This window comes from Podarcis melisellensis (genome assembly GCF_964234715.1).
Source record: "Podarcis melisellensis genome assembly, chromosome: 15".
Taxonomy (NCBI): domain Eukaryota; kingdom Metazoa; phylum Chordata; class Lepidosauria; order Squamata; family Lacertidae; genus Podarcis; species Podarcis melisellensis.
The window spans coordinates 26967141-26988731 of record NC_138532.1 but is presented as its reverse complement, the minus strand read 5'-3'; the positions used below and the strand labels follow the sequence as shown (position 1 = coordinate 26988731).

General features: G+C 45.6%; 1 protein-coding gene and 1 long non-coding RNA gene across 2 annotated transcripts in view; both read right to left on the bottom strand.

Moving 5' to 3' along the window:
• Window positions 1–12042: 12042 nt before the first annotated feature.
• LOC309357734 overlaps window positions 12043–21591 on the bottom strand; it is a 220165-nt gene continuing 210616 nt past the window's right edge. The window contains exon 2 of the long non-coding RNA XR_014163211.1: window positions 12043–12487. This is a non-coding gene — a long non-coding RNA (uncharacterized lncRNA). The remainder of the gene's footprint in view (window positions 12488–21591) is intronic.
• SNX19 (sorting nexin 19) overlaps window positions 12043–21591 on the bottom strand; it is a 37917-nt gene continuing 28368 nt past the window's right edge. Inside the window, exons 9-11 of the mRNA XM_081889774.1 lie at window positions 15857–16041; window positions 13794–13881; window positions 12043–12670 (exon numbers count right to left, since the gene is read on the bottom strand). Of these exons, the coding sequence (XP_081745900.1) occupies window positions 12532–12670; window positions 13794–13881; window positions 15857–16041 (412 nt within the window). The 3' untranslated portion in view covers window positions 12043–12531. The remainder of the gene's footprint in view (window positions 12671–13793; window positions 13882–15856; window positions 16042–21591) is intronic.

Below are 21591 nucleotides of genomic sequence, written 5' to 3'. Positions count from 1 at the left end.
TGGACTGAAGGGTTGCCTTTATGACTTCCCATCACACAATTCAATTAAACTCCTGCATTTTCTGTTCAGCCTTCCTTCTGGAACGCACATCAAATGCACTGACTTCATCTTCAGTCCTCACCTTCATTCCTTTGCTGACCACTTGTGCCCTCTGGCTGTACAGATCGCAATGGCAGCTTCCGGCATGCTGCATAATTTGAAGAGACTCCATGCTGACTAATCAAGAGGGCTTTCAACCAATTAATGGATTTTCAGTTGACTAATTCTCTGCCTTTTATCTACCTCTTGGTTCGTGAATTGCATATATATTCATATATCACGAAGGCCTTAATATAGATTCCTTTTTTAAAAAACATTGCAAGGAAACGGAGAATTTGCAAAGGTAACAGTAAGAGATAGGTCACCTTGTTAAGAAGAAGAAGAAGAGTTTTGATTTGATATCCCGCTTTATCACTACCCTAAGGAGTCTCAAAGCGGCTAACATTCTCCTTTCCCTTCCTCCCTCACAACAAACACTCTGTGAGGTGAGTGGGGCTGAGAGACTTCAGAGAAGTGTGAATGGTCCAAGGTCACCCAGCAGCTGCATGTGGAGGAGTGGAGACACGAACCTGGTTCACCAGATTACGAGTCTACCGCTCTTAACCACTACACCACACACCCCTTGCTGCAACAAGCATGAACCTCCGATAAACAATAGGGATGTTCTTTAACTTTCAGCCCCAGGAGTTAAAACTGGTCCTGGTAAACTGATTTACCAGTTTAAGCCATTGAAATCCTGCAGCCACAGTAATCAAAGCGGCGGCATACCAATAATACTCAAGCTGTCCTTAGCATCAGTGAAAATGGCAATGAAAACAGAATGTGGGCTCACCTGAAACTTGACATTTTTCTTACATTTTTCTTTTCTTTCTTGTTTGTGTGAGAGTTATGGGGGAAGGCTGTGTGTGTTCTTATGTGTGTGTTTGAGAGGGAGTGTGAGGAGGGCCACAGCCAGCATCAAGAAATAGAACACAAAAACGGGTGCATGAAGATATGGTTTTAACATTGTTAAAACCCATGCCAGAGTTGTCTTCCTCAACAAGAGATGTGGCAAGCGAAGGTCCTCCTGCCAAAGGGTAGATGGAAGGGAGGGTTGATGTATCTGAGAAAGCAATGCCAAAATGCATCCCGCAGTATTAGGTCTACTTCACAGTCTTTAAAAGTATTATATGTTTATTTAGATTAATGACCGTATGATCAAAATAGCTCTCCAAGAGCTTTTACAAATAAATTTGGAACTAGAACGCAGCTAAAACCACACTCCTATTAAAGCAAATATACACAGAACCAGCACCATTAAAAATAATAAAATCATTAAGGTTTTTAAAACAGACATAGGTGAAAAAATTAGAAATAGATTTTTGTGCTCCCATTTGTTTGGTGTTGTTGTTGTTGTTGTTGTTGTGAAGATGCAGGTGAAAGGCAAAGGGGAGAGGAAATGACAGGAGATGGCTAAAAATATGTTATGGGACAGGTATGAAATATGTGGAATCGAAACTTTTTAAAAGACTTCTTAGTTTCTGGATCTCCAAATTCTGCCTAAAAAGGGAGGCTGTGTCACTCTACCACTTCCATCACCCTTCTATTTATTACTGTCCCCTCCTTTGCACTGCTATTTTGTGATTAGTAGATCTCTCTTAATTTTTAGCCATCTCAAGTGGGCCCTTGGGGTGGAAAGTCTGAAAATTCCTCATTTTGTTTGCAAGCTTCTTGGGCTCAGGGCAGAGATATGTGGATTGGCATTGATGGCCATTCATTTATTATTATTGATGGTGATTTATTTGTTTATATTTATTATCATTAGAATTTTTACGCTATCCTTCCTCCGAAGAACATAGGGCTGTTTAAAATATAAAAAACACAAAAATAACAATCAATAACAGCATTAAGTGTCAGTAAGGTACTTCTTAATTCACAAGTACCTTCACCATTTTTTACCTGATTTCTTTGGAAGGTTGTAGAAGATATATTCAAATATGACGAAATTGGGTGGCTGTTGCGATGAGTGAGGCAACAGCACCACCAAGTGTCCTCCACAGCTACCCGTTGCATTTTCGATGAGGAGGCAGACAGATCCCTCTAGCGGTTCACACTGAGAGCGACTTGGAGTGCAGAAGTGATGCAGGCACAATGAAAATGGTTCTCGGTCAGACATGTATTACATTCTACCTTCCTGCAAGGGGACGCGGGTGGCACTGTGGGTAAAACCTCAGTGCCTAGGACTTGCTGATCGTATGATCGGCGGTTCGAATCCCTGGTTCGAATCCCCGCGGTGGGGTGAGCTCCCGTCTTTCGGTCCCAGCTCCTGCCCACCTAGCAGTTCGAAAGCACCCCTAAGTGCAAGTAGATAAATAGGTACCGCTTTATAGTGGGAAGATAAACGGCGTTTTTGTGTGCTGCACTGGTGCTGGCTCGCCAGAGGAGCTTTGTCACGCTGGCCATGTGACCCAGAAGTGTCTCCGGACAGCGCTGGCCCCCGGCCTCTTAAGTGAGATGGGCACAAAACCTTAGAGTCAGACACGACTGGCCCGTATGGGCAGGGGTACCTTTACCTTTACCTTCCTGCAAGCATCTTTAGCATGAGGGCCTAAGCCTACCAAAAGGAGAAAATGGATCTCTGCAGCCCGCGGTTACTTAAGTCGTTAACAAAAGCAGGCAATTTATTCGGTGGAAATATGACTTTTCTTTGTAGTCAATTCTTAACCTTTCCCCCCCTGCAAGTGTATGATTCCATTTCTAGCATGTGGTTCGAAACCCTACTCTCTGGGTTGGACACCAACTTTCAGACTAGCTTACCTCACAGGGTTCTTGTACTGAGGATAAAATGGGTGACAGGAGACATGTACACTGCCTTGGGCTCTGCTGAGGAAGGGCAGGATAAAAATGTAATAATGAACTGAATGCTCACTAAAACAGCTAAAATGCTCCCTCATAAGAAGAGCCCAACTGGATCAGGCCAGAGTTCCATCTAGTCTAACATAATATTATATTATTTGATTATTTTAGAACAGAGTTCTCTACCCCCGGGATAACTTAATGAGAACTTTGCACCTCAAAAGTACAGATATCCCATTATTGTTCCATGAGTGAGGTCTACACCTAATATTTCCATTTCTTAGCCTCTGTCCTTCTGTGTGATTTTTTTTCCAGTTTCCACATTTTTTGCCCATTCTGTTACAGTGAACCTCCTAAAATGTTCAGCTGATTGCAAAACTGTCTCATGAAGTAGTTCTAAGAATCAAATTTAGTCAGAGTTGTGAAGCGATGGTGGAATAATTTTACAGCCCTTTTGCTTGCTATTGTTGTTGTTGTTGTTATTACTACTACTACTACTTTATACTCATGTATATCTGCTTCAGGGACGCAGGTGGCGCTGTGGGTTAAAGCCTCAGCGCCTAGGACTTGCCGATCGAAAGGTTGGCGGTTTGAATCCCTGCGGCGGGGTGCGCTCCCGCTGCTCAGTCCCAGCGCCTGCCAACCTAGCAGTTCGAAAGCACCTCCGGGTGCAAGTAGATAAATAGGGACCGCTTACCAGCGGGAAGGTAAACGGCGTTTCCGTGTGCAGCTCTGGCTCGCCAGAGCAGCGATGTCACACTGGCCATGTGACCCGGAAGTGTCTCCGGACAGCGCTGGCCCCTGGCCTCTTAAGTGAGATGGGCGCACAACCCCAGAGTCTGTCAAGACTGGCCCGTACGGGCAGGGGTACCTTTACCTTTTTATATCTGCTTCATGCATCTGACAACGTGGACTCTTGTTATGAAAGCTTTTGCCCCAAAAAATCTTTAAGGTGCCGCTGAACTGTTTTCTGCAACAGATCAACACAGTTAACCTGTTGACATTTGATAAAGATAAGCTAAAACTATTTCCCAGCAACTGCATTCAGCACATATTGTTCTCTCAGGATTTTTAATCAAATGGAACCATCTTTGGAAGCTATATTCTGAAACCCTTTTAGAAAATGGCCATTTTAGAGGGCTATAACTGGGGAAACAATTTATTTCAAATTCCTGTAGAACGGAGCAGGTACAGCAGAATAATAATAATAAAAAGCATTATGGGTTTGATTTGCCCAAGTTGCAGGGAAAAGACTAAGCTAGTCTCTTCCTCTGGACATCTTATTTTCTACATGGAGGAATATATGAAGCTGAAGCTATGTTGTCTCTCGGTTAGTTTATGATGGTTTACTGCATAAAGTTTTACCACCTCATCAGACTATTGGTTATGACAGGAGTGGGGAACCTCAGGCCTGGAGGTCAAATGTGGCCCTTTGGGCTCTAGCTGCCCCCTAGAACTCTCCCCAGGCCACACCCTTTCCTGGCCTTCCTTTGCATCCTGGGGTTTTATTGCCTGCCTTGAACTTGCCCTTGAACGAAGAATGCCTCTTGCTTGTCTATATGCAGGATAAAGAGGGATCTGTATGTATGCATAGAAGCAAGCCTACCACACGAAGATCACATTTCTAATAATTGCCATGCCTACATTTGCCTCTGGACCCACCCACCACTGGCATGTGGCCCTTGAAAGGTTGTCCCTAATGAAATGTGGCCCTAGGGCTGGAAAAGGTTCTCTGCCTTTGGTTTATGGGCACTAGGCTACATCCAGGACATAAAATGAAATACAGATGCTTCCTTCAGATAGGGCAGGTTTCTTGCTTCTATGGAGCAGAGCAATGTTTCCCAAACTTGGGTATCCAGCTGTTATTGGACTACAACTCCCATGATCCCTAGCTAGAAGGACCAGTGGTCAGGGATGATGGGAACCGTAGTCCAAAAACAGCTGGACACCTTGGGAAGAAACACTGGACTATGGCATCCATAAACCTCAATGCTAGCAACTTCTGAGCAAATTTAAGAGTTTCTATATATACAGTATATTTGATGTGTTAAGGCATGCTGGTCCCTGTTGGTTGCTTGCCCTCTCATCCCTGGAGAGATGTCAACCCTGCTATCTCTAGTCACACCACTTTTGCCAACAAGTGCATTTTGGAGAACTTCAACCACCGCCATATGCCAGGTTTTTTCATGTAGCTCTGAATAGACCTGTGCTCTAACAAGGCCCAGTAATTCCATGCAACAAGCGTGCTGGATGGGGCTCCGCTCACCCCGTGGAGGATGTGGATGTCAGTGACTTTGCGCTAATCAATTAACACTATTAAATATCAAGTATTTCCCATGAAGCTGACATTTCTAATCCCCTTTGCTGCCTTCTCTTTTCACACACCATTGACTGGGGCCTTTCCCCACTGAGAGGGATCTTTCTTTCCAATTTCTCCAGGCTTATTGCTCCCTCCAACTTCCAAAATTAAAGTCATAATAAAGGGGTCCTTTAACAAGAGGGGGGAAACGTAGCTTCGGGCAGGGGGGAAGACACACATACAAAAAAAGGCAAGCCCCTTGTTTGAGCTCAAACCCTCATCTACCTCTCCCTGTGGAGAATAAAGAGGCCTTTTCACCCCAGCAACCAGAAGGCGTGAGTTGGATATGTGGTTTCTAGATAGGCCATAGCTGGAAGCTGCCAGCCCGGGGCCGACTTGTGGTGACATTTTTACTTCAGATTAGACAGCGAGCCTCAAAACTCATTAGAGACATGGTTGCTGGGGAGACTGGCCCTTCATACAGTCACAAGTTTGACGGAGGCCCTGCTGTATCTATGAAACCAGCCCTCCGTGTGGCTTCAATGGCTGCCTTTCTTCAGACACTAGACCTAAATGGAGGTCGGAGCCTAACGCTTCTAATATCCCCCACCGGAGGGGCCTGCCCCTTAGCCTGCTTTTGTGTTCTACTTATTTTTCATTATAAACATCCTCCCTCATAATGCGAACGTGGGGAGAGGAGCGGAGGGCAGCGGGAAGGAGGGGTGGCTTCGGCCCACACAATGAGAACGAAAGGCCTCACGAGCTGGGGAACCAATGGTCGCGAGAAACCCGGTTTCCTTAGCTTCAGAGGCATGGTGGGATAGAGTAAACATGGAATATAGCCATTATGGAGAAAGTAATGGAGGAGCCCAAAGGCGATTTCAAAACTGTGTTATGGCACATGTTGGACAATGTTGCTCATTCTAGGACAGTCTGTTAAGATGGAGAGTAGAAGACACCTTATGCAACCAACTCTCTCTTTTTGTATATAATTTTTATTATGTTTTCTGTTTTACATTTTAAAATACTCATTTTACATCCTTCAGATATCAATGACTCCCCTTCTTTTCTTCCCACGGTTCATTTTACATATCATAAATCCCTGCATATTTTACAAAACTATACATTCAGTATTCCATTATTACATCCAGGAAAACTTGTTTACACTGTTGAATTTATATTAATGCTGCCAGCGTTTTCAGCTGTACACAGTTATTTCCCATATATTCAATAAACGTTTTCCAATCTTCTCTAAACGTTTGCTCTTCTTGTTCTCTTATTCTATATGTTAAGTCTGCAAGCTGCGCATATTCTGTCAACTACCCATGGCTCAGTCTAGGACAATCTGTTAAGATGGAGAGCAGAAGACACCTTATGCAACCAACTCTCAACTATTTACAAACTTGGAAGTTTGACTGTATATTATTTATGTAGTATATGCATGGAAAGTTTCTTGGGAGTGAGGTTATATGGAAATTGTTTGTTAGATTGTATGTATTTTCAAAAAATAAAGCCAATGAGATTTTTTTTAAAAAAAAAAAGAGAAAAGGAACTGATGTTTTTAAAAATTATTCATATATATATTGGACACGACTATGCTGTATGGACAACTCAGTAATCTGTGTGCTCTTATCCATTCAGCCGAGGATCCAAAGCATGGTGCTCAGTGGGAACTTGCCCTCCTACTGAGACCTTGATTCACTGAGAACATTAGACATCTCCTTACTGCCATCACACGCTTCATATGGAAAAGATGGGGTTGGGAGAACTCCCCTCCCTCACCCCCAATGTGTTGTCCATGTGGAAAGCAGTGGGGAGGAGAACAACTGGGAAAGGTCATTGCTTTCATTCTTGATGTTCTCAAATGAGGAATGAAAATGGCCCTCCAGATTCTATAGACCAGTGTTTCCCAACCTTGTGCCTCCAGCTGTTTTTGGACTACAATTCCCATCATCCCTTGCCACTGGTCTTGCTAGGCAGGGATGATGGGAGTTGTAGTTCAAAAACAGCTGGAGGCACAAGGTTGGGAAACACTGCTATAGACAGTCATACGAAGAAAATCAAGGGCATTGCTAGGAATCTTTGGTACTGGACTACCAAAAAGATCAAGCATACACCAAGACTTTGCATTTCAGCAGTAGCTGAACTAGCTGTTGGGTTGAAACACCTTCCACGGCTCTTACAAATGCAAACTCTCATCAAATCTGGATCCTAGAATTTTGGGATTCAGACCCTAGGCACTAATTGTAGGATTTAGCCCATTTCTCTCCCCACCCCACCCCTTTGTCTTGTTCATTTTCACCTGGCTTTTAATAGCCTGTGGCTTAAGAGTTACATTTCACAAGCTTTCAGTTGCTGGGAGCCACGTTAGGGGAGAGTGCTCTTGCACTCAGGTCCTGCTTGTGGGTTTCTGACAGCTATCTGGTTGGCCACTGCAAGAACAGGATGTTGGACTAGATGGACCATTGGCCAGATTTCATGGGCTCTTCTTATGTTCTTAAGATTCTTCCTATAGGTGATCCTACACAGGAGTGGATCTACTATGAAACTTGAGCCTCAGGGCCTCTAATACCAGAGGACTTTAGTCCACATTGCTTAAAAATGTTTGGTCTAGTACACCCAGTTTGAGTCACATGTCTTAAATTGATTAATTTCTTGTTGTATTTCAACAATTCCATAGTTTTAGTAGCACAGGTGTTGTAAAGGTATGGTGATCTGTCATGGAACAACCCCAGTGAAGAAGATAACAGTGGTTACTCAGACCTTGGTTGCTGACTGCTAAGGGCCACCCGTGACAGTGCAAGCTTCAGGGCTCCCCAAATGTAGGTCCAGCACTGATTCTACATGGTCAGGTTCCACACGCCCTTGGGGAGGGAAGTGATCCCATGTGGACACTTAGCATTCAGCATATAAAAGCAGGAACAGAGACCTTGGAAACTACTTGAAAGTTTCTGGCTGTGAACTTCCCTTGAGAAAATGTCCATTTTGGGGTGGGGGGCAGCTATAATAGACAGTCTGCAATACAAGGGGATTAAAACAACTTTCTCACAGGTGCACATAATTATTATTATTATTTTAGGAGAAGGGGGCATGTGTGCAGTCTAGAGGTGGAAAGAATAGGGACTGTGTGGGGGCGTGGAGAGTTAAAAGCCCCCAAATAGAGTGCTAAGGTTTTGAGAGCCGCAGCTTGTCTTGTATGAAATCTGAAGTGGTTTGCATTGAAAAGTAGCCTTGGAGAGCAAACAGCTTTGACTTTTATCCTTTCTGCTAAAACACCCATTCACTTCCTTCTGCCATCTTTGGTCAAGGAAGTCTCCTTCGCTAAGTTCTGTTGATTTTGAAAGCTGAAGGATGGCCAAGGAGGTTCTATAAGAGCCACGGCACTTGAGAGAAAATATGCACGCTTTGCTAAAAAGGGGTTTTAAATAAAGAAGTTTATGGTCTTTGATCCTCACCACTTTCGCCCTCTTCAAGAACAGGTGTCGAGTGCCCCTCTTTTCCGTTCGACCCAAGAGAGCCTTGGGAACAGGAAGGAAGATGGATTTGGCCAAGTGATACTTGAAGGCTCTTTTGCCGTGAAATGAGATGGGGATAGAAGGAATCTGACAGAAAGTGGTGACATGCTAGAAGTTTATAAAATTATACTGGGCATGGAAAAAGTGGAGGGAGAAAGTTTTTTCTGCCTCTTCTTAGAACACTAGAATTTGTGGACATCCAATGAAGATTGGAAGATTCAGGACAGATAAAAGGAAGTAGTCCCAGCTACTACCACAGGAGGCAGTGATGGGCACTACCTTGCATGACTTTAGAGGATTGGACGATTTCATGGATGGGAGGGCTATCAATGGCTACTAACCATGATAGCTATACTCTGCCTCCATGGTTGGGAGCAGGAATACAGTACTTATGAATACCAAAACCACAGGAGACCTTCTCCCAATGGCCACTCTTACACATGGAAAATGCATCTGATATGGGACTGCACCCTCAGCAAAAAGAATGGGGCACTTGGAGCCAATACCATCATTGTGCACTGTGCATGTAACTGGGCTTGAAGTGAGATCTCTGCTTAGCCCCAAAACTCACTGGGTGTCCTTGCATGTTGCACGCTCTCTCTAACCCATCTCAGAGATTGTTGGTGGGATGTATGCAGGGGGCAGAGGTTCTGTACACTCACATATACCCTTCAACATTTCTCCGATGAAAATAAGGACGTTCTATTCAATAACAACATTTATACCCCGCCCATCTGACTGGGTTGTCTCAGCCAGTCTGGGCAGCTTCCAACATATATAAAAACATTAAACATATAAAAACTTCCCTATACAGAGCTGCCTTCAGATGTCTTCTAAAGTTTGTGTCTCCTTGGCTCAGGGGTCGCATAACTCCATTTCCTCCAACATTTGTCCAATGGAAATAAGGACGTCCTAAGGAAAAGTGGGACATTCCAGGATCCAATCAGAAACCGGGACAGCTTCTGCAAATCCAGGACTGTCCCTGGAAAATAGCGACACTTGGAGGGTATGTACTCATCTAACCTCCTTGGAGGAAGGGTAAGATAAAAATATAATAAAATATAGACTTCCCATGTATAGGTCATAGGTAACTATTATTGCATGATGGTCATGTAGGGCTGGTTGCTGTCATTCCCTGTGGACAGGAGAATGTGTTCTTGTTCATCTGTTGCATGCAAGCTGTACACTGTGAACCAACCCACAGTCTTTGGACTTCAAACTAGCAACCTCAAGAACAAGATGGGAAGCACAGAGGTACAATTAAAACGTAGGTGCTATTTTACTGTATCATTGATTGCAGTGTTCATTTATGTTAGCAAAGCTAAGCCTCCCGGTATGGAGATGTTGGGAAATCTTATTAGGCCTACACATGATCTATAATATATATATATCTCAGAGACACAGCAGTGGTGCCAATTCCCCTCTTTGGTGCAAAATTCCCAGTTTGCTCTGGTACTAATTACACGGCATTCTGTGCATGGATAAGTGCTTAATCTTAGAGCTGTTGACACTGGAAACGGCCCAGTCTAGCCTGGGGTGGATATTAGTGAAGGGAACTTGGCCTTCACAGCTAATACCACATCATGTGTTGCGCAAATGTTCACTTTAGTTGCAGGTAATGGATTTCCGACAGCATCTGGGATCTTTTTGTGGCATGTCTAATCTGGAATAATATATGACCCAAGCACTTTGCCGTATCGGGTTCCCCCTCAATTTAAAATAAAATTAATATTGTTTTAATTCTTGGCTCAAACTTTCTCAAATAAAATGCAGCCCCTCTTGCGTTGTGCTACCTAGCCAGTCCTCCCCCAGTGATCAAACCCTGGCCGCAGGCTGGGTTATTGCAATGTGCTTTATGTGGTTCTGCCTTGAAGATTAGTCAGAAGCTCTAGCTGGCCTAGAACACAAGCCTGACTCCTGTCAATCACTAGGCAACACATTAGTCATCACCTACACGGTTTCTAAAATGTAAATTGCAGGTGCAGGCGTCATGGCCCCATCAGGGGTTGGGAGCTTTAACTGCTTGGCCTGGTCCTGATTGGGCCCCTGCAGCTGCAATTTGTACCTAAAACAGCACCTTCCCCAGTATCAAACATCTTGAGCTCTATGATTGGCAGGAGGCTCTGTTGGTGGTGATGCCAGTAGGGGTTGGCCAGTAGGTGGTGACTTGTGACAGGGCCTCCTTGGTGTTGAACAGCTGTTTAACAATCCAACAATTCGCACAGTCCTTCGGTACACACCAACTCCCATTTTCCCCAGGATACTGCTTACATTCAGTTCAGACTGTCATTCCATCACAAGTGTGCTTGAATTTACTTGATCGGTACAGACTGGAACAAGATGGCCTGCATCACACTTAAGAATCTGTGTAGAGTGGTACCTCAGGTTAAGAACTTAACTTGTTCCAGAGGTCTGTTCTTAACCTGAAACTGTTCTTAACCTGAAGCGCCACTTTAGCTAATGGGGCCTCCCGCTGCCGCCGCGCTGCGGGAGCACAATTTCTGTTCTCATCCTGAAGCAAAGTTCTTAACCCAAGGTACTATTTATTGGTTAGTGGAGTCTGTAACCTGAAGCGTATGTAACCTGAAATGTATGTAACCTGAGGTACCACTGTATAGGGAGGTATTGGGACTCATTCCCAGGCTTGCTTGGGTACACCTGTGTATGATGGATCCAGAACCCACTAGCACCCCAGAGTGGCTGTGGAAACCCAGACAGATGGGCGGGGTATAAATAAAACAACAACAGCTTTGATCCCAGCCCTGCAGCAGACCTTCACAGGAAAGTAGGAAGAACCATCTCAATTAGCTATGAAAGGAATGGCATCTTGTTTCAAGCAAGCCAGTGACAGAGTCAAGGATTTAGCCAAAGTTCTAGCTCGGGGTCAGCAAACTTTTTCAGCAGGGGGCTGGTCCACAGTCCCTCAGACCTTGTGGGGGGCTGGACTATATTTTGAAAAAAAGAGAGAAAATGAATGAATTCCTATGCCCCACAAATAACCCACAGATGCATTTTAAATAAAAGCACACATTCTATTCATGTAAAAACACCAGGCAGGCCCCACAAATAACCCAGAGATGCATTTTAAATAAAAGGACACATTCTACTCATGTAAAAACATGTTGATTCCCGGACCGTCCATGGGCTGGATTTAGAAGACGATTGGGCTGAATCCAGCCCCCAGGCCTTAGTTTGCCTACCCATGTTCCAGCTTCTCCCTGAATTTTGAAAACCGCCCGGCAGAAACCATTGATTCAAGTTGATTCCAACCATTCTGGACAGAAAAATAACTTTTCCTTGGGTAGTTTTGTGCTTTAGGATACAACATGAATCTCAAGGACAATAGACACCAAATAAAGGAAGGATAGTTTTATTTACTAAACATTTGATTTCCGACTCTTGAGCATAATGTTGTGTAAAGGAAAATGGGGAGAGATCATGAAATGGAATGCCCATAGATCTGCATGTAGTCTTGGGAGTGTCGAAGCTTACTAGCTTGAACGTAGCTTAAAGAAACAACATGCAAGAAGTGAAATCACATCTATCCAGGAATGCCAGTGAGGTCTTGTCCTATTCTCAAGCTTATTCACCTCTATGAGAAGAGGATACCTTCTAATCAAGAGCTGCTCCTGAGCTCTCCTGAGTTATGGGATGGACACTATTTTTACAGTACAAGTAAACACCTTTGGACCACTCATCTTAGTTTCAGCAGCCAGTCTTGTGCACCTTCATCAGCAGAGGCCCATGGCTCAGTCCAACAGAAATGAAATGCCAAGAATTGATGCCTAGGGATTCACCTCTACACACACACTTCTCCTCCACTGCTAGCAAAGCCATTCCGAGTTAGTGTGTTGAAGGACCCGCTCTCTCAGTCACTCCACAGGCAGGCATGCCTATGGCGGATGTTGCTTTGGATTCATCCACTTGGGAATCGGGGATCAAAAATTCGAGGAGGATGTCTGCGAGGCAGTAAACCATGTGCCTGAAAGAAAGAACACAGGACTTTAAGGGGGCTTGGAAAGCCTATGGGCATGAAGGCCTGTGTTGGTGAAAAGGCGACAGCCTGAGCTCAGTATTGACTGCAATGAAGAGGGGAAAATACTGGATGACTTGTGCCCTAGTGAGGGATACTGTTGAATCGGCTGGTTTGGAGAATGGCCACCACTGAGCTCAAGAGCACACATGTCGCCTGCAAAATATTCTCGGTTCAATCTTTGGCATCTCTAGGTAGGACTGCTAAGAAAAACATTTGCTTGGAACCCTGGAGGGCTGCTGCCAATCAGTGTACACAGTACTGAGCTAGATGGGCCAATGGCCAAGTCCTTCTTTGCCCTAAAGTAAGATCTAGAAGGGCTATTTCCCCCTTCTTCCTATCTGTACGCCCTATCAATGAGCTGCCAAGCACAGCAGTGCATGCAGAGGAGCCATGGAGAAGTGCTGTCCATAAGGTGAGGTCTTGTAGAGAAAGGAACCCCCTCCCCATTTCCACCAGGGCTTATAAAATAGAAACCAGTTCCCACCGCAAACAGCACTAGCTCCTTCCTAGGAGAGAGATGATATCCCAGCTCCCTTGGTCTGATCTACAAATCAACTTGGCAGAACCCTATAAATTGCAGCTTTTGTTTTTGTTTTGGGAAAACATGAGATGCTCAGCTATTGCAACAATACAGAAAAGTTTACCTATTGTAGCTATGGATGATCCAGAGCGTGGAGGATAGCTAAGTTTAGTGCCCACAATACACAGCAAAAAGGCACTCACACACGTTCCTTTTCCCTCTCAAATATTCTGTTGCACTTGTCTGGTTTGATGGTTTCCCACAGGGCCACTGGATTGGCCCCTGTGATAAGAGGGTGTTGGATTAGATGGGCCACTGGCTCGATCCAGCAGGCTCTTCTTTTGTTCTTTTGTTAGATTAATCTGATTATCTCCCCACCAGCACCTAAGACTCACCAGGGGTCAGCTTGGTGCATCTCATAGTATTGCTAAAGCAAAGCATTCCATGTGATCCCTGGACAATTTGATCCAAGGTTTTCGGTTTTTCTTAAGCTACCCACTGTACACATGTCTTTATTCGTCTGCAATGATGCCATGTTGCCAAGGTTACCTGTTTATGATAGGATGTTGCATGGACTCCAGGACTAGGCTCCAACTCTGTCGACATTTACTGGTCCCAAGGATTTCCAGGATTAATTCTGTTGACATCAGAGGTTGGCATGAATTCCCAAGTACAATGTGGATCTTGCAGTACAATACAAGGTGCAATACATGGAGGAGTATGCAGTGAGAATTAATTCTTTGGATACCAAAAATATGTTTAGAACTGAAAAAATATCACCAGGGGACAAATGCCTCTTGAATGACTATACCAGCTTTCTCCAACCAGATACCTTCCGGATGTTCTACTGCTGATTTATTTATTGCATTTATATCCTAGCTTTTCCTCCAAGGAGCCCAAGGTGGCATACATGGTTCTCTTCCTCCTCATTTAATCCCCAAATCAACAACCCTGTGACATTAGGCTGGGAGGCAGTGACAGGTGGAAGGTCACCCACTGAGCTTCATGGTTGAGTGGGGGGATTTTAACTCTGGTCTTTTCCAGATCCTACACTGGCTTCCAGGTCCTGTTACACCACCATTGGCTTTCTGCTTTGGATTACATTTCCCATCAGCCCCAGACAATATTGCCAATGGTCAGGGATGGTGCAAGTTTAGTTCAAAAAACCTGGAGGGACCCAGTTGAGGTTGGATGAAGCACTGTCTAATGTCCCTAGATCAAAGATCAGATCAGGATTTTAGAGTCATGGTTGCACTAAAGGGGACTTGCCATCAAAAATATATGATATTGAGGTGGAAGAAAAGAACAGGGTTGGGGGAAAGCAAATTCAGATAAATTCAACTCTTTCACGCTGTTGCAAAGTGAAGTTAAGCGATGACCATGTGAAATGGTCGTTGGAAGAGGAAGTTCTGAGAAGTCAGAAGCCAAATGGCAATTGGTCTCGTCTGACATGAGGGGCTCTGTTGTCTTGCACTAGGGAGCGGGTGGCGCTGTGGTCTAAACCACTGAGCCTCTTGGGCTTGCTGATAGGAAGGTTGGTGGTTCGAATCTGTGTGACGGGGTGAGCTCTCGTTGCTCTGTCCCAGCTCCTGCCAACCTAGCAATTCAAAAGCACACCAGTGCGAGTAGATAAATAGGTACCGCAGTGGCGGGAAGGTAAACGGTGTTTCCGTGTGCTCTGGGACTCGTCACATGTCCCGTTGCACCAGAAGTGGTTTAGTCATGCTGGCCACATGACTTGGAAAGCTGTCTGTGGACAAGTGCCAGCTCCCTTGGCCTGAAAAGCGAGATGATTGCTGCACCCCACAGTCGCCTTTGACTGAACCGTCCAGGGTTCCTTTACCTTTTTTACCTTTTCGTTGCCTTGCCCCTCCCTTGGATGCAGCCAGATGGAATGGCTGCTGAAAGAGGCAATTCTGACAAAGAAGGAACCCCTAGGCCATGAGACCTAGCCAGGTTGGTGAAGACAGCCTTGTTGTCTCAACTCTCCCTCTGATGCAGCAAGGTGAAAACCTGACCCACCCATGATGGCCAGGTGAAAACTGGTATCCACCCAGTGCCTCTGATCCAACAGACCTATTCCATCGTGCTCAATACATAAAGCAAACGAAAACCTAGCCTAAGATGGGCTTGGGAGTTCTACACCACCATGATTGCAACACCAGTTCATTATAGAATCACAGAACTGGAAGGGACCCCAAGGTTCATGTGGTCCAGCCCCCTGCAAGGCAGGAATCACAGCTTAAGAATCCCCAACAGGTGGCCACCCAAGCTCTGTTGAAAATCCTCCAATGAAGGAGGATTCAGCACCTTCCGATGGAGTCTGTTCCATCACTGAACAGCTCTTATGATCTCCTTTCTTGTAACTCAAATCCATTGGTTCATGGGAGCAGCAGGAAACAAGCTTGCTCCAACTTCTATGTGGAAGCCCTCCAGATATCTGAAGATGGCTATCACATCACTCAGTCTCCTCTTCTCCAGGCCAAACATACCCAGCTCCCCTCAACTGTTCCTATAAGGCTTGGTTTCTAGACCCTTGATCATCTTGACCCAGACTCTTAAGACTCTTGTTTCACCCGCAAGGAGGGTTGGGGGGAAATCAACTCACTCACCAGGCAGAATCCCCATGAGAATCTGTAAGGCCTGCCTTTCTGCTGCAGCCTTCTGTTCCTCTGTTCTGAGTGGTTTGGGGGCTGCAGGCAAGACCCCACCAGGCCATATTGATTCCTGGAGCAACCTAAGGTACTGCACCCAGCGCTGAGTGCAGGTCAGATTGTCCACCTGAACTTCCAACCACCTGTAACCAGGAAAAAAAGAAAGAAAAGAAGAGATTGGGGAGAAAGTTTACTATGCTGGTGCTTTTGCTGCTATTTTAAAAACCTGATGCTTCACAATAGGAACACCACACAGACAGCAAATGGGCTAAAAATAAAGACGTCGACAAACCTAAACACAGGAGTTTTTTCATCCGGGGTACTTGAGAAAGGATTTCTGCGCCAGGATTTTGTGCAAAGATATCTCGATTGTGAATATAAAAAGATAGCCAACCCATGACTGAGGCATGACCTTACTTCAAAAGAGAAACGGACCGTGCCGGACCAGAGCAGCTTTGAGCCAGACAGTATAAAAAAAGAGATGGAGATAGCAAAGGCAAGGGGTGTCGGCTTCCCGTTTGGAGACACATAACTTGTGCATGCCGTCATGGCTTCTGCATTTGAAACAGACACGGACGGAGGATGAGCCTGTTGCTAAAGGGAGAGCTGCTTTAAGACCATGGTGATGGGAGGCAGGGCCAGTGCCAGGCATTTGGTGTTGTTAGGCAACTGCTGGGGGCCACACCCTGGCAGGGTGCCAACCGCAGACCCCTCGTCTCTGTGGCCCATATTTGCTGTTGCTGCCTTCATGGCTACTAGGTATGTTGGCTATGCTCTGCTTCCACAGCTGGAGGCAACAGTGCTTCTGAATCAGCAGCTGCCAGAAGCTACGGGAGGGGAGAGGGCTCTTGCGCTTGGGTCTTGCTTGCGGGTTTCCCACAGGAAATCTGGTTGGCCACTGTGAGAACAGGATGCTGGACAAGGTGGGCCATTGGCCTGATCCAACTGGACTCTTCTTATGATGACATGTCCAAGCGCTGAGCATGGAGTTGCAGAAGCCTCCACCTGCTTTCCTCTTCTTTTGGGCAGTGGTGTGGACTGGGCGTAGCGCAAAAGTCCACAAGGCAAGGAGGTAGTCCCTATTGGAGCCAACCCTGAGAGGACAGCAACAGGAAACACAAGGCTCACAGAAAAAGGAGGCTCCTAGATCTCCCCACCTTCCACATCCCATTATCACCACCAGCAGATGGACTGACAAAACGTTTGGCCAAACAGTGATGTACATGGCTCCCCCACCCTCATTTAATCACTGCAACAAATGAATGAATGGATTTATTACAGTCACAGACCAGAAATTAATCCTCACAACCACCCTGTTGAGATAGGAGAGGCTGAGAGGCAGTGCAACTGGCGCCCAACATCGCACCCAGTGAGCTTCATGGCCCAAGTGGGAATTTGAACCCTGATCTCTCCCAGGTCCTAGTCCAACACTCTAACCACTACACCACACTGAGGGTTCTGGAAAAGGAAGTTTATTAAGCATTCACCAGGACTCGCCAGCAATTCTCAAGGAATCCACAAAAAGAGAGAGAAATAAAGTTCAGAAGGGCCACCCTAATTTTTTTGTGGAGATTACCCTGGTTTCTGCAAAGGCAGTCGTTTCACCTCTGCAACATCTCCTCTCAGTCATCTGCCAGTGCTGGAATAGTCCCCGCTTGCTACAATTCCTGCCTTTCCTCTTATGCTGGAAAACTTGGGATCCAGTCACCGCTGTGGACCAGACTGATCTACGTCGAGCAAGTTGCTAAATAGTGTGCGAGGAAGAGAACAAAAAACCTGAAATCGCCAGTAAATCAGCGGCTACAAAGCACTCAAGAGCCCTTCTTAAGGGCTGGCCAAGAATAGAAGAGAGTGGCTCGGTATTTTACTGGAAATGTTCTCCGCGCCTACCCTGTAAAAGTTTACAACGGTATAAACCGTGAACAATGTGTTCTGTACCCCTGGCCGGAGGACAGTTTGATGAAGTGTTTGTTTAGCAGAGCAGTGATCCTTCCTGACCCTGGAGGGATGGGAGAGGAGTGCAGCAGACTCCCAGATGTGTTTGGTAGAAGGAGAAAACGTCTCAAGCCCAGACCCAGCTTCCCCTTAAGACAGTGAACATCTGGAGACAGAGGGAGCCTCAGCGGTCCAAGGCAGTATATCTCAGAATGGGGGAGGAAGAGTCCTAGTTCAGCGGCAGAGCACCTGCTTTGAATGCAGAAGGTCCCAGCCTCAATCCACAGCAGCGTCTCCAGGTGGGGCAGGGGGCAGGCTTCCTGCCTGAAACCCTGGAGAGAGCTGCTGCCAGTCAGTGTAGGCAACACTGAGCTAGACTGACTCAGTGTATGTTCCTAATTCAAAATAGTAGAAAATAGACAAACGAATAAGAAACTTGCTCAAGAGTCCAGCCCCTGTTAAGATCAGAACAACATGCTCTGCTTAACATTCCTTCTCTCCACACTGAGCAAACAAGATAAGGAGGCATGTGAGGACTGGGGAATGCAGCAAAGTCTTCTTGTTTGTGACCCCCCGCCTAACCAAAAATGCTGCCAGAAGAGGCCTGCCAAAGCACGCTTACATATTTTGGAAAAGTGCTTGAAAGCCACTAAAATGGCTTCGAGTGACTTCCTGATAAGAAATATATATTTTTAGCAGGGCCTCTCTTTATCCTCTTATTTCAGCCAAAGTTGAAAGTTGATGTTGCATTTTAATTGAGGGGCTGTTTTTTTTTTTTTTTTGCTGTTTTATGATTACTGAGGCTTCTTCAAATAGATAAACAATTACAAGCTCATTCCTGCCCCCCACCCGCCGCTGGGAAAGATTCTTAGGATGAGCTTTGAACAAACCAAAGGCCAATGCACTGAATTCAGTTCAAAAGTCTTGCAGGACACTTTGTGCAACTTTACTAAGGAGTTACTGGGTCTGCCTGGGAAGGCTGTTGTTCAAAACCTAGCCAGCCATTGAGTCGCTGGATGGCTCTGCCGTTTCATTTATAGAAGGCAGGGTGGAATAAAGGCCAATCACATAGGGTTGTTGTGAGATCGCTGCTGCAGGGCACCCTGCACACTACGAATGCAAATACTCAAATCACTTTATATTGGGGAAGGTGGCTACACTGTGATCCTCCAGATGTTGTCAGACTCCAACTCCCATCAGTCCTAGCAAACATGGCCTATAATCGGAAATTATGGGAGCTGCATTCCAGCAGCATCTAAAGGGCTGAAGGTTAACCAACTCTACTTTATTTCAATGTCACCTTGAAAAGGCAATGGAGGGTGATGGTCCAGGGCTTTCCTCTTCTGCTTGCATTTTTTATATAAGAGCAAAAAAACAAAACAAAACCCCTTTCCTGAACATTAGCCATGCATTAGTTAAAGGTTTGTTTAGCCGCATTTTCTTTAAACTTAACTGCCTGTTTTATCTGCGGTGAAGGGGCACAATGAAAAATGTGCTCGTGCTGGATTTTTAATCCAGTGGGCTCTTTTTTGTCCTGCATCCATGGACTAATTCCACCACACCCTCCCCATTTATTATCTCTCTTATTTCTCTTGCTTCTGAGCTGACCCATGGAAGTGGGTCAATTGATGCTCCCTCAAGGGAAGGGGAGGACCTGGCTTTGGGGTCATGAGCTGTAAATCAGCTGTAGAAATTAGTTACACCAAATGCTTCAGCCCAAGGAGCCATTCATGTGTCCTGCTACTAGTCTGTCTTAAGTAAAGCTCTCCCTCGTGTTTCATAAATGGGCACCATGGTCCCCACCCCCTGGCAAGCAGGCACACCTCTGGCCACCGCAAGCCACCAAGCAGCCAATGTGAATAACACAGCACGACCGGAACAGCACTGAATTGGAAGGAGGGCTGCCAGGCAGCTGCTCTCGTACTTAGTGGCGAGAAGCCCTCCTTGCCCAGAACATTATAGCTTCTGTAATAAAAAAGAACCTGGCCGTGATAGCTGATGGGTTACATCTGCCATTGCACAGGAGCCAGGCTCGTTTAAAGGAGCATTGACGTCCTTGGCTTCTGGCTGCTGCAAGATCCTGCCAGGCATTTCGGAGGCACCATAGCAACCGAAACATGGGGTGTCCGAAGGCCAGATTTCAATATGCTTCGCCTCCTTCTGCCTTCCTCTGATCCCAAGGAGAGCTGATGTCTGGAGGCAGAAAGTAAGTCCCCTGCATGTTTCACAGAATCTCAGAATCAAAGACTTGTAGGATAGGAAGTGACCCCAAGCTACTTGGAAGTGTGCCCCATTCTATTCAAGAGCAGGTTTGAGGAATCCATCCAAACCAGGATTGGAAACCAGGACCAAACTGGTTTTTAAAGGACTGCTCAAACCATGGTTTGCCAGTTTAGTCCAACTTAGTCCAGCAAACTGTGGTTTAGCCACACAATGTAAAGATGAGCACATTGTGTGTGTGTGTGTGTGTGTGTGTGTGTGTGTGTGTGTGAAGGGTGCATTGGGGGGAGGGGTTAATGAAATCCTTAAGCCCCACCCTGACTCCATCCCAACTTTTGTCAAACTACATGTTACTCTCATTTTAAAAACAGTAGCTGGGTGGGCATCGCGAAAGGTAAGGTCAGCCCCTCCTCCCAGAGCTCAAGCACCGAAAGAGGGAATAGGTCAGGGGAGGGCACAAACATATAGATTGTTTCTTGATCCTCCAAACCGTGGTTTGGTGGGTTGCAAACATGACTTTAGACTGCATTGCCAGGCGTTGGACTAGATGGTCCTTTGGGTCCCTTCTTTCTACAATTCTCTGATTCTGTGACTGCAGCTACTGACCAGAAGGAGTCACCTGAAAGGAGGATGGGCAGACAGGTAAATGGAGCCCAAGTCCAATCTCCCCAGCAGGATGCTGAGCTCCCCAGATGGCCCTGGCAGAAGGACGGCTGACTCACCTGCCCCAGGCATCTGTTCTCGGCAGTCACAGGGCTGGTGGGAGCAGGTGCCTTGGGAAAGAGCCTAGCTCTGGCCCAGCTGCATGGACACGCTCCCAGGCGGGTGGCTCAGAGGCACCCCAGGCAGCGTTTCAGACTTGTGGCACTTTGTAATAATAATAAAAAAGCATGCGAGGAACTCGGGCCTTGCCAAAGTCTTTTATTTTCGCCAGCTTCTCTGGCACACAAACACTGCAAGCGGTGCTTGGAATTGCAGAGGGGCCTAGTGGCTTGGCTGCGTCCATGGCAGCTTTTTCAATTTGTGCTTTCCTCCACCCCACCCAAGGAAAGAGAGGGAAAGAGACAATTCAACCACAGGGCTAAGGCTGTTCTCCAAGGCACAGTCGCTCCTGAATCACCTCATAGGGCTGCCATGGGCTTCTTCAGGGGGGATATAAATGTTTTTTTTTTTAATAATATTTATTAAAGTTTTAAAGGTTACAAAAAGAAAAAATAGAAAACACCATATTAAACAAAAACAAAACAACACATCATAATAAGGAAAAAAAAGAAGAAAAAAAGAAGAAAACATAAAAATAAAAACAATTAAAAAATCACAGCGAATCTTCCCATAACTTATCTTTCATTTGCTTGTTTCCTTGACCTCCTCACACCTCCCTTTTCTGTATTCTAGTTCGGTTAGCTATTTCAGCAAATCCTTTCCATCTTTTCCAATTTTTGTCCTGTAATTTATCTTAATATAATGTAACTTTACTTTCCCTCCTTTCACCAATTAACAGTCTGCTTTTTCTTAATCCTTTATAACATTTCTGCTAA